The sequence below is a fragment of the Protomyctophum parallelum genome (assembly GCF_964188405.1).
Source record: "Protomyctophum parallelum genome assembly, chromosome: 21".
NCBI lineage: Eukaryota > Metazoa > Chordata > Actinopteri > Myctophiformes > Myctophidae > Protomyctophum > Protomyctophum parallelum.
Window position 1 is genome coordinate 7,648,111 of NC_139713.1, and position 12,838 is coordinate 7,660,948.

At 42.6% G+C, this 12,838-nt stretch overlaps 1 protein-coding gene across 1 annotated transcript in view; it reads right to left on the reverse strand.

Moving 5' to 3' along the window:
• Window positions 1–320: 320 nt before the first annotated feature.
• The window catches only part of fcho2 (FCH and mu domain containing endocytic adaptor 2), a 107,566-nt gene continuing 95,048 nt past the window's right edge, over window positions 321–12,838 (reverse strand). The window contains exons 26-31 of the mRNA XM_083794106.1: window positions 11,218–11,373; window positions 7,877–8,009; window positions 6,373–6,572; window positions 5,201–5,265; window positions 4,736–4,900; window positions 321–3,910 (exon numbers count right to left, since the gene is read on the reverse strand). Coding sequence (XP_083650232.1) covers window positions 3,888–3,910; window positions 4,736–4,900; window positions 5,201–5,265; window positions 6,373–6,572; window positions 7,877–8,009; window positions 11,218–11,373 — 742 coding nt within the window. The 3' untranslated portion in view covers window positions 321–3,887. The remainder of the gene's footprint in view (window positions 3,911–4,735; window positions 4,901–5,200; window positions 5,266–6,372; window positions 6,573–7,876; window positions 8,010–11,217; window positions 11,374–12,838) is intronic.

Consider the following 12,838-nt stretch of genomic DNA (forward strand, 5'->3'; position numbering starts at 1 on the left):
GAAAACACCATGTGTTTCTAATTCCACACGTGGATATATCTCACTTTACTAAACAACAAAGATCTGACGCTACAATTTCAGGATTTGTAATGTAAACTCCACTTTAACCCATTCTGACCTGAGATCAGATTCAAAAAATGTCTGTTTGAAAATGACAGTTTTCTGAAAAAGCTATGTTTCTATGTCAGTCGTTCTTCGATTTTTCAAAAATAGCAGACCTACAAGCTCGTATCGCGCCACTCGGTGGCGCGATATGAGCTTGTAGATCTGCCAATTTTCAATAGCTAAAGCACGACATGATGCCGACACCAAAATGGGTGCCCGGTCAGAATGGGTTAAAAGGAGTATTTCACGCAAAAAATGACTTATTTTCTATCAATTACAAAACACCCCATGGGGATTTTTGTGTTTGTTTTTGTTGCATTCATGAACCAATAATTTGAAGACCGGTTGGCTGGTCCCCGGAACAACATGTTTTCCGATGGGGGTAGGCGCCTAAATACAGATCATTTTTGGGGTTCTTGACATGAACTCATTTGAGAACCACTGATATAGAAACATATGATTTTTTTTTTCTCCAGAAAACTGTCAGGATTTAGAAGACATTTTGTAGAATCTGGCCTCGGTCCTAAATGGGTTAAGAATGCGACAAAACTTTATTTTAATTGATAGAAAATGAGTAATTCTTTGGGTGAACTACTCCTTTACCTAGCCTATAATATTTGGTTGATTAAAAGTACAAAGTGAGGCACATAGTTTACGTCACAGAGACAACAGATGAAGTGGCATCCTCCATTCATTTCAGGTTAGTATCTGCATCCATATCTACACACTACCACCGAGAAAGGTCTAGTCTTATAAGCCAGGTGCAATTATAAGCCAGGTGCAAATCTCTGTTAAACGCATTATAGAGAACGACGACGACGAGATACAAATAAAATAAAATAAAGAAAACCCTGATGTTTTCAGAGTAATTAATGCCTTAATACAGATAATTAACGTTTTATTTGCCCAGATACGTGCAGACATACGACATACGGTTAATGACCGACCACGAAGAAGATGGACATCGTTGATGTCGGGGGTGGAAAAACCTGGCATGTCCAAAATAGTGAGAGGAAATAAAAGTGAAATTTGCGTGACACTCTTGTACGACAAAGTAGGACAACATGCAAAAGAGACTAAAACTAAAGCTGACTTATGGAGATGAGAGAGTTCTGCCCGACAGCAACGATATCAGACCATCCTGTTGGGATGACGGGTTAGAAAACCTGAAGTCAAAGTAATTAGAGCTTCATCCGATTCTGACTAGGTTGAACGGCCATGAGATGTGATATAGGTATACCATGTAGCGGTGGACAGTTACAATTTACAAATTTTACAATTTTTTGAGTATCTGTACTTCACTTCACTTCGAGTAGCGGCAGTTGTTTTTCTTTTTTTTTAAACTTTCACTCCACTTACATTTCATAGACAAATATTGTGCTTTTGACACCACTACGTTTCTAGGAAGGGGGGAAAAATATTAATGGACCACTTAATTAAGCCGTGTTTCAACAACAGTGGGATTTGCAGAGATGCAAAGAAGCCGACAACAACACATTGCACCGCAACGCGCTGTCGGCTCATAGTTTGGCTATTTTCTATTCTCGAAAACGTTATATTTCTTTCCGACCTATAATAATTAATGACATGGCCGAAAGAGTTTTAAAGTAATTAACGTATACACAAACGTCACCGTTATCACTGGGGGGAAAAAGAGAGAGAATAATTAAACTGTATGGAACAATAGTGGAAAAATAAAGTCAGTGTCTCCATGGAGTTGAAGTATTGACCGACAGACTTCAATGCAGCGACCCTCCATTAGTATTATAAAAGCAGTGGTTCTCATAGTGGAGGGAGTTCCACCGGGTCAGCTCTGTAACTCTGAGAGTTCATTAAACGAGGTTTGAGAACCAATGGTGTGAAGTAGGAGAGGAGGCGCTCGCCGCTAAATGTTCAGCACCGACAACCAAGCATGGCAGTATGTTACTGTATGTCACAATAGTATCATCTCATCACAGTCATCAACACCTGATTATTCAGCGCTGGGTACATTTTCATAAGGCATTTCGATGATTAATTTGGCCTATAGTTTATGCTGCTATCGTTCTTATGCCGTCGTCCGTCAGACAAGGTGTTTACGGTATATAAAAAAAAGGATAAAAGGTCTATTGACAAGTAGAAAATTGAAAAAGACCAGTTATACGACAAGTTGACCGATTTAATTAAGTGGAAGACAGCTCTGGGCTCGGCTGTGTACGCACGCACGCACGCACAGCAAGCTATAGACGCACGTTTCCCTTCGACATCCCTTCAACAAGTAAACGAGTATAAAACGACTGGCGCAATAATAATATTGGTGCTATTCTCTTTAAACTGTGCTTATTATTAATACACAAGCACGATTCGAGAAAGGTTACGATTTTTAGGCACATTTCTCTGTCAAAAAGGGCACAAAGGTGTTGTTTTGACGTCAACACACGAGATTCCATTTGAATAAAACTTTGGGTGAAAACTAAGGTGAAGTTTTTCCTTCACACTTACTGGGCAGCATCCTTTGAATAATTTGAAAGTGTGTGAATATATATATATATATATATATATATATATATATATATATACACACACACACATGCACGCACGCACGCACACACGCACACATACACACACGTAAGCAATTTTTCTCCATAAACGCTTCATAATTAAATTAAAATCCAGCCTTAACTCAAACGAAAAAAGGTCCCATGTTGATCACAGGCGCACGGAGGGTTATTGTTTTTTAACCAGGCAAAAAAAGAAAACGAGAACTCCACAAATTTGTTGCTTGTATATCCACAGTAAGAGGAGGCACTGAGGTCAGGTTTTTTTTTTAGTTTCTAGTTTTTAAAGTTTTTTGCATTTTTTTAAAGCACTTCTACACGGTTTTTAAAATAGTGTATCAAATCATTTGTGCCACAAGTGTGTGTGTGAGAGAGAGAGAGTATTCATATTGTTTAAGACAGATTCGACCTTCATTGCACATGATCACAAAAAGAAAAATCAAAAGACAGAGTCAACATATAAAATAAATCTTGAATATTCAGTGTTACTATTTACAGTTGGAGAGAAACAAGAGGGTCAAAAACCACTTGTGTTAATTCCCATCTTTAGAATCTCCCATCTATAATCTGTTTTCATTTTACAAGAGTCTACAAGAAATATAAAAACATTGAAAAAAAAAAAAAAAAAAAAAAAAAAGCTTCTAAAAATGGCCGGAAAGATTGTTAGTGCACTTTTTTTTTCTTTCATTTTTTTATGATTTCAAATATAATATATATATATATTTTTTTTAATTATCTAATTCATTCATACATTGTTTCTGACTTTATAAAAGTCAGACTTGATCCAAAAAAAAAAAAGCAATTACACTTTATATCATATCTATACAATTACTAACAGTTAATTCCTTTTCCTTTTTAACAGTGTTCAATACTCAGTGCTACGGCACGTTACGGTACGTTACGGTAACAATACGGTAACGGTACGTTACGGTAGTGAGAGTCGTTCGGACACACCAGCACATGTAGATGCTTCCAGAGAGTTATAGCAGACCTACAAGCTCGTAGCGCGCCACTCGGTGGCGCGCTACGAGCTTGTAGATCTGCTAAAAAAAAGCGCATTTTAGACACACCAGCACAGAGATGGTTGTTCCAGAGGTTTCAGGAGGCGTTTGCAACACGTCTGCACATTCAACCCATCTTTTATCCTTTTGATAAATAAGGTAATAAAGGGAGTGAAAAGAAAAAAAGGAAAGAAGGAAGAACCTTTTGAATTTTTTGTTCTTGATCAAAGTGGGTGGGCTTTACTCAGCAATCTGCCATGTAACGCCCTGGGGGAAAAGAAAGACAAAATATATACTCGTTAATCAATGTAAAAAACATTTCTATTCCATCATTCTAATGCTGGTATTTTAGTAGCTAAAAATCCTCTAATTGTCTATTAATAATACAATGAGTGCCAGTGTTATATGGTGCTTGGGTTCCGGTGATTTCTGGCCATTCCAATATGACACGCGTCCGCTTTTGGCTTCCATCTTGGATGCTAAAGCATAGCATCGATGCTACCGAGCTAAAAATGAGGTCCATCCTTGCTCTAGAATGTTCCCGTCGCGCTCACCGGATGATCAGAAAAGACCTCCAAACATCGCCGATCTTAATTTATACGATATATAATCCAAAAAGCGTAAGCATATTTTGCGGGAGAGACGGACGAGGAGCAGAAATGAAGCGCGAGTATATCGATCCGTTCAGAACCACGGAGAGCGCCCTGGATTAGGAGAGACGAGTCATTCTTTCCGCCGCGCTAGCAGCTAAGTCAACGGTAAGCTAACATGGGCTCAGAGCGTAGCATATGGTAGCCAAAAGGCGAACACCCGGTATCATTGAGGATGCACTAGGACGTGTACAGACGTCGTACGGACGCGTCGATTGGGACCCCTAGGACGTGCGGCGCCGTCCTACGGACGGAAACGGTGAACAGTACCTGTGGCAAATCTCTTCGTGTTGAGGGACAGCCGGTATCCGGAGCCCTGCAGTACAGTTATCAATGGGCCTGAACATTAACAGTACCTGTGGCAAATCTCTTCTTGTTGAGGGACAGCCGGTATCCGGAGCCCTGCAGTACAGTTATCAACGGGCCTGAACATTAACAGTACCTGTGGCAAATCTCTTCTTGTTGAGGGACAGCCGGTATCCGGAGCCCTGCAGCTCCAGCTCCACGCCGGACAGCGTTCCGCCCTCGCTCATGAACTGCACCGCCAGGGTGGCCGGGGTCGACGGGCCGTCCGAAAGGTCAAACTTCGCCCTCAGAGAGCCGGAGCCTGAAGGTCAAACAAACACGGGAGAAAACAATGCAATGTTTTAGTTCCTTTAAATCAATACCGTCAGTTGATGCTTCATATTTACATGAGTTTACAGTTCTTAGATGACACCAATTCTAAGAGGATTATGGGATTTTCAATATAAAAACATAACCCTGTGAGCCAGGGGGATGGCGGCAGTGATGTCACACTTAAGAATGCACTTTTAAGAATTCGTCCGATTTGACCAATGCAAAAATAATCGGTAATCGGCCCGAAGTTGAAACAATGTGCATCCGTATAATAAATGTCTTCCTTTACCTTCGTTTTCAGACTTTTCCGATATGTCGCTCAGCTTCCATAGAAACTTATTCTGCTCCGAATTCCTGTGAGAGAAGGATGAATAAATGACACGTTCTTTAATACTGTAGGTGAAAGAGACACCCGACACATGCACTCCTATAGCCTGCACTCAACGCAGGGAAGCTGGAAGTACCCTCACTAAAAACACCGGGACAACGCTCCACACGTCCCAAACTCTCCTCCCTTCTGGCTCCAAAACTGTGGAATGCACTTCCCATTGCAGTCAGAACTGCAGCATCAATCTTCCGCCGTAGTCTGAAAACCCACCTTTTTAGACTCCATCATGGCCCATAGCACTTACCCTACCCCCTTAGATAGCATTTCTGTAGACTTAGATAGCATCTGATACAGACTTAGATAGCATCTGATACAGACTTATAGCATGTTATGTAGACAGCACTATAATTGCATTGTATATAGTCATAGCACGCCATAGTACATATGTATAGCATAGTAGTATATATATAGTTTATATGTATAGTCTCATAATATAGATATTCCACTGTTACTTTCTTAGCTTACGCATGTTTTATGATAAATTCTCTTGTGATGTATTCCCATGCTTTTGTTCTTGATTATTGTAAGTCTGCTAAATGCCTAAATTGTAAATTGTAAATTGTAGCCTGGAATCCAAACAGGAAGGCTATGCCAGGCTAATGCACACCCACACAAAAGGTCCTTTGCACACGTTTTTCTGATTTCTTTTTTATTTATTTTTTATAACTTTGTTTATTGGTTTTTTTCACAGAAGCATTATTGAAATAGAGTTTGAAAAAGAATAATTAACATTAACAGCTTCTCTTAAATAAACCCCACACAAGTATGACATAAAAGAGTAAAACGTTTTTTCAGATTTTTAGCATAGTTTCATAATATAGATATTCCACTGTTACGTTCTTAGCTTACGCATGTTTCATGATAAATGCTTTTTATGTGATGTATTCGCATGCTTTTTTGTTCTTTCTTAATGTAAATCGCTCTGGATTAAGAGCGTCTGCTAAATGCCTAAATTGTAAATTGTGAAATGAACGATTGACTTAGAAACAGAGTTTTTCAGAAAACTGTCAGGATTTAGAAGACATTTGTAGAATGGTCCTGAAGTCTAAATGGGTTAAAGGTGTCCTCCTCACCAGATGGCGTTGGGCAGCGCCTGCATGTTGGTGACCCCCCCGTCCATGGGCACTAGGACCTGGACGTTGGACAGCGGCCCGGGGCAGGCCATGGATTCGGGGTTGTAGCGGTAGTCCAGGCGCAGGTCTGTGGTGCTGGGGCTGCACTTCCAGTACACGGCCAGGTTCAGAGGGGTGGACTGGATGCCGTTAGACTGCACCTGCACATACACACATTTTAATCATTTATTTATGTCCACATAAGAGATACAATACGAGGACACAAGCATTTACAAGGTGCTGTACAGAGTGCAATCGGCAAATCCCGGACACATACTGTACCCACACACCCTTCAGGGGTACGAGTAACAGCGTCTTTGCTGTTATTAAGTCTCATGGCGAGACTTAAAGGGATTGTGACATTAAAAAAAAGGTTTTGGAATTGTTCTTATATTTTTTAGGTTTTCTAATCTCAATTGCACCCAAAAAACATGAACTTTTAACATTCAGTAGATTTTCTGTAATCTGGGGTTTTCTGGCTCAAACAGGTGCTCTGATTTGCCGGCAGTAAGTGATGTAAGACCCTGCAAATCCCATATATGTCAATGGGATTTGCCAGCAGATGTCACTGTTTTCACTGTGTTGCCTGTTTTCATTGTAGCTCAAAAGGCTTCCAAACCCCAAAGAAAACTTCAGACCACAGAAAATCCACTGAATGTTCAAAGTTCAGGTTTTTTGGGTGTAATTGAGGTCATAAAACCTAAAATAAAAAATAAAAATAAAAATTAATGAAAATTAATGTCATAAAACCTTTAATTCTAGGAACGCGCCGAGAAGACTGACCTGGTACTTCAGGATGTCCACGTTGTAGCAGGAGGCGGTGGGACTGACCTGGTACTTCAGGAGGTCCACGTTGTGGTAGGAGGCTGTAGGACTGACCTGGTACTTCAGGATGTCCACGTTGTAGTAGGAGGCTGTGGGACTGAGACTGACTGACCTGGTACTTCAGGATGTCCACGTTGTAGTAGGAGGCTGTAGGACTGACCTGGTACTTCAGGATGTCCACGTTGTAGTAGGAGGCTGTAGGACTGACCTGGTACTTCAGGATGTCCACGTTGTAGTAGGAGGCTGTGGGACTGACCTGGTACTTCAGGATGTCCACGTTGTAGTAGGAGGCGGTGGGACTGACCTGGTACTTCAGGATGTCCACGTTGTAGTAGGAGGCGGTGGGACTGACCTGGTACTTCAGGATGTCCACGTTGTAGTAGGAGGCTGTGGGACTGACCTGGTACTTCAGGATGTCCACGTTGTAGTAGGAGGCTGAGGGACTGACCTGGTACTTCAGGATGTCCACGTTGTAGTAGGAGGCTGTAGGACTGACCTGGTACTTCAGGATGTCCACGTTGTAGCAGGAGGCTGTAGGACTGACCTGGTACTTCAGGATGTCCACGTTGTAGCAGGAGGCTGTAGGACTGACCTGGTACTTCAGGATGTCCACGTTGTAGCAGGAGGCTGTAGGACTGACCTGGTACTTCAGGATGTCCACGTTGTAGTAGGAGGCGGTAGGACTGTGCTCCGCCGCTTTCCTGAGGTAGGACGTCAGCGCCGGCATGTTGAACCAGAAGTCCTTGGAATTCGAGTCACTTTGTGAAGGATCGCTGTGTGGAATAAATGGTAAATGGTGCATTTATATATAGTGCCTTTATCCAAGGCGCTTTACATAGATTGTTACATTACATTCACCCATTCACACACACATTCATTGTACACCGATGGCGGCGGAAACCATGCAAGGTACCAACCAGCACATCGGGAGCACTTTGGGGTTCAGTGTCTTTGCCCAAGGACACTTGGGCAATTTATGTAGACAGGAGGAGCCGGGATTCGAACCGCCGACCCATGGATCATTGGACGACCTGCTTTACCTCTTGAGCCACAGTCGCCCCAAGACAAACACGGAAGACACACACACACACACACACACACACACACACACACACACACACACACACACACACACACACACACACACACACACACACACACACACACACACACACACACACACACACACACACACAGACGTGATCAGAGGCTCAATTATTCATCTCTTCTTGGCTTTGTGTGTGAAGCTTCAATAGCTCGGAAAATATGACCCGGTTAAAACGAGCCGGCTATTAACCCATTCTGACCTGAGATCAGATTCTATAAATGTTCTTCTACATCCTGACAGTTTTCGGAAAAAGCTATGTTCCTATGTCAGTCGTTCAATCGTCAATCTTTCAATAGCTAAAGCATAACAAAAGGGGTTCCCGCCCAAAATGGGTTAAATGATGAATTCTGTTTGATTCAATTAGTCCAGCCATGAGGTCTCAGGATACCCAGACTGAGAGGAAAAAAGGAAAACCCTTCTCTTTAGTTTTAGGCAAATTAAGAAAAACACCATTTCCACAGATGGCAGATTTGTATTAACCGCAGCAACCCTCTCCTCCATATGACGGGACAAAACAAATACCCGTCAAAAACAGACAATCTGCAAAGAGTGGGTCGGCTTTTTTTCGGTGAAGAGATTTGGGGCTCTATTTTCGTCCATGCTAAACCCCTTATCCTTAAACTACTTTTAGTAGCAGACCTACAAGCTCGTAGCGCGCCACTCGGTGGCGCACTATGAGCTTGTTAGATCTGCTATTTTTCAATAGCTAAAGCTTAACATGATGCCAACACCAAAAGGGGTTCCCGCCCCGAGAATAGACATGCCGGAATGACGGACCTGTAGATTTGCTGTGAAATTTGCAGAAAGTGTTGCCAAGAGGTAAGACTAATAAATATGCAACTGAAAGGGTTTCCCTCCGAGGGTTATATACTGTAGCGTGACAGCGTTTTATTGAAGAGACATGAGCAGATTGTTTAAGACGCTGGAAACTATCTCCCTGGCAGTCCTAATGATGGCTTTATGTCACTATATATTTAACTGGATTTCCTCTGGTTGACGCAGAGAGAAGGATCCATCCATCCATCCATCCTCCGTCAGCAGCTTTCAGAGAAGCCGTGTCTAGTCTACTGTACGCAGCTCTCAGTTTACCAGGACTTAACCTATTCTGGGCGGGAACCCCTCTTGGTGTTTCAAGCATTCTGTTCTACTTTAGCTATTGAAAAATAGCAGATCTACAAGCTCATAGCTCAAGCTCAAAGTCGTGAAAATGTGGCGCAAATCTTTGAATATATATTTCAGAGCGAACATTTTTAACTAAAATATTGGCTTTACATATTTTGAGATGGGGGTCCGTGGTTCAATAGAGATAATTCTGGGGGTCCTTGACATGAAAAAGGTTGAGCACCACTGACATAGAAACATGGGTTTTTCAGAAATGTTTTAGGATTTATAAGCCTTTTTTTTAAATCAACCTCAGTCCAGAATGGGTTAAGACACGATAGCTCTCGTCTAAACTTTAACCCAGACACCTCTATTTTGGCACATCATGCCATTATTCAAGATGGGTTTCAAATGTGCCACGGCAATGCCTACACCTGCCAACTATCCAACCTCCGACCTGGACCGAGGTTTTCTATATTTCCTGGAAAAATGAACAAACAAACAAATAAAATAATTTCCCGGAAAAAAATTACAATTTGGTGGAGTTAGCTGGTATCTGCCCGACATTGACACAGTGAGTGACACACCTGAAGAGAAGCTGTTGGTTGATTTTGAAGACTGAAAATGTAACGATGATGTTTTAGGGATGATCATTCTGAATCTAAACTATATTAATTGCTGCTGTTCCACACAACATACGGGCCAGCTGAAGAAATCACAGATTTGAGGCATATTAATTAACCTCTTTGCTTTTATGACATTTCCTGAGACCATTCGTGTTTCTGGAAGATGCTTCTAAACTTGTATTCTATTGCTATAGTTTGATCACTTCAAATACTCAAATTCCTCAAAAAAATAACGAATGACCGAAAATAGCTTGTAGATCCAGCTATTTCCGGTGCACAGCACATGCTTTCACAGAAGGCTTCTATGGAATCCATAAATGACTGAAATGGGTCGTGGTGACTGGGGAACTTTTCTTCTTTTTTTTTTTTTAAGATATCTTTTGGTGTTTTTTGTCATTTATTGATAGGGTAAAGTAATAAGACAGGAAAGGGGGGGAGAGAGAGGGGGAGTGACACGGGGGGCAAAGGCCGTCGGGCTCGGGAGTCGAACCCGCGGAACGCAGTCCGGCTGGCTCGGCAGCCTATAGGTGCCCAGTAGGGCTGTCAAAAAAAATCGATTCGAGTTAGAATCGCGATTCTAATGCCGTCCGATTCAGAATCGATTCTCATTTTCCAAAAATCGTTTTTTTTTTCTTTTTTTTTCTTGCACAAATGTACCTGTAAATTTGTGCAAGCTAAATAAATGAGACATGTTCTTACTCTTGGATTTAACCTTTGTGTGTTTAAATCATTCAGTTGATAAAACCTTTACAATTATACAAGCTTTTTACTAAATGTACTCTGCTTTCATGCCAGAAGACTGGAGTAGATCATGCTAAAATTCTATTTAATTGTTTTTAATAAAAATTAAAAACTGCTTTAGAATCGGAAAAAAATATTTTTTGAATCGAGAATCGGAAAAATCAAAAAGATAGTTTTTGAATCGAATCGTCACCCCAAGAATCGGAATCGAATCGAATCGTGGGACACCTAAAGATTCGCAGCCCTAGTGCCCAGACAGTTGAGCTAACCGTCCGGGTTGTGACTGACTAACTTTGAATCCATGTCGGGTAATAGGAGGATCTTCTCCGGTCTGCTGGTGTCTGTCATAACTAGTGACCTGTACCTGAAGAGCAGCTGGTGTTTGTCATAACTAGTGACCTGTACCTGAAGAGCAGCTGCTGGTTGGGCAGGATCTGCTCCAGTCGGCCGGTGTTGCGTAGCTTGAAGGTGAGCACGGCGGGGGAGGGGTTGGAGGTGAACACCTTGATGATGCCCATGGGGAACGACAGCGTCATGTCGCCCGTGATCTTCACGATGCACCTGAGAGGAGGGAGGGGAGGGAGGCGAGGAGGGAGGGAGGGAGGGAGGGAGGGAGGGAGATATGGGAGGAGGGATGGAGGGAGGGAGGGAGGGGAGAGAGGGAGGGAGGGAGGGGAGGAGGGAGGGAGGGAGGGAGGGAGGCGAGGAGGGAGGGAGGGAGGGGAGGAGGGAGGGAGGGAGGGAGGGAGGCGAGGAGGGAGGGAGATATGGGAGGAGGGATGGAGGGAGGGAGGGAGGGGGGGGAGGAGGGAGGGAGGGAGGGGAGGAGGGACGGACCATGTGTCATCAATGTGTCGTAGCTCAGTGGTCCTCAACCTTTTCAGGCCATTTTCACTATTCATTGTAGGATAACCCATTCTGACCTGAGATCAGATTCATAACGAGGTTTCCGCCGGACACACACTGGTCTGATGAACCCATTCTGACCTGAGATCAGATCAAACTACCTGACACAGAGGATAATTCAAGCTTTCTGTAACAGCTGCAATCAATGTTGGTGAGTTTAGCCAGATACAACCTTTGTGTTTGGATGCATTGGCCTTGACAGGCCAGAAAGTTGTTTTTTTGTAGGCGTTCCCGCAAAACTTCCGGGTACGCTAACGATGTCACACGCAGAGGCCTTAAAGGAGAATTCCATGCTAGAAGGCTTTCTTACCTTTCTTTGTAGTTGTTACGTCCCCACCAAAGAGGTCCAGGTGTTTCTTTGTGCAAAAACTCCTTGATGAATTGCATTGCATTGAATGGGAATTGAATGGGGCTATGGGGTGTTATGCTAGTTCGCTTATTTCCATCGAAAGAAGTAGTAAAGTGTGCCGCTTGGGATATTATTTACATTATGAAGAGAGGATATATACAAAGAAATTATCATTTTGAGTGATGGAAATAAGCGAATTAGCACAACACCCCATAGCCCCATTCAATTCCCATTCAATGCAATTCATTTAGGGCTTATAGTAGGGGAAATAGCCAATAAGGAGCTTTTGCACAAAATAACACCTGGACCTCTTTGGTGGGGACGTAACGACTACAAAGAAAGGTAAGAAAGCCTTTTAGTATGGAATTCTCCTTTAAGTGGTCAACAATCTTAGCATAATGGCAGCATATATTACTATTTATTATTAGAACAGTGGTTCTCAAAGTGGGGTTCAGGGAACCAGCAGGGGTCCTCGAGGGCGTCTCCAGCTAAACTAAATGGACACTTACATACAAGTCTGTAACTCTGAGTGTGTAAAAGATTGAATCAAATGGACACTTACATTTGGTTCCATTTGTACACACTCGAGAGTCATGGGGGTCCCGTGCCCTAATGCAGGGGGCAAAGTGGGGGTCCTTAGAGGTAAAATGTCTAAGAACCACTGGTGGTGTAGAGCAGTTGTACTTGGACTTATCTAAACAAATGTAAGTTTTGGACGGGTGGGTTTATCCGATGGGGGGGAGAGGGGGGGGGGGGGGAGGGACCAGGCCT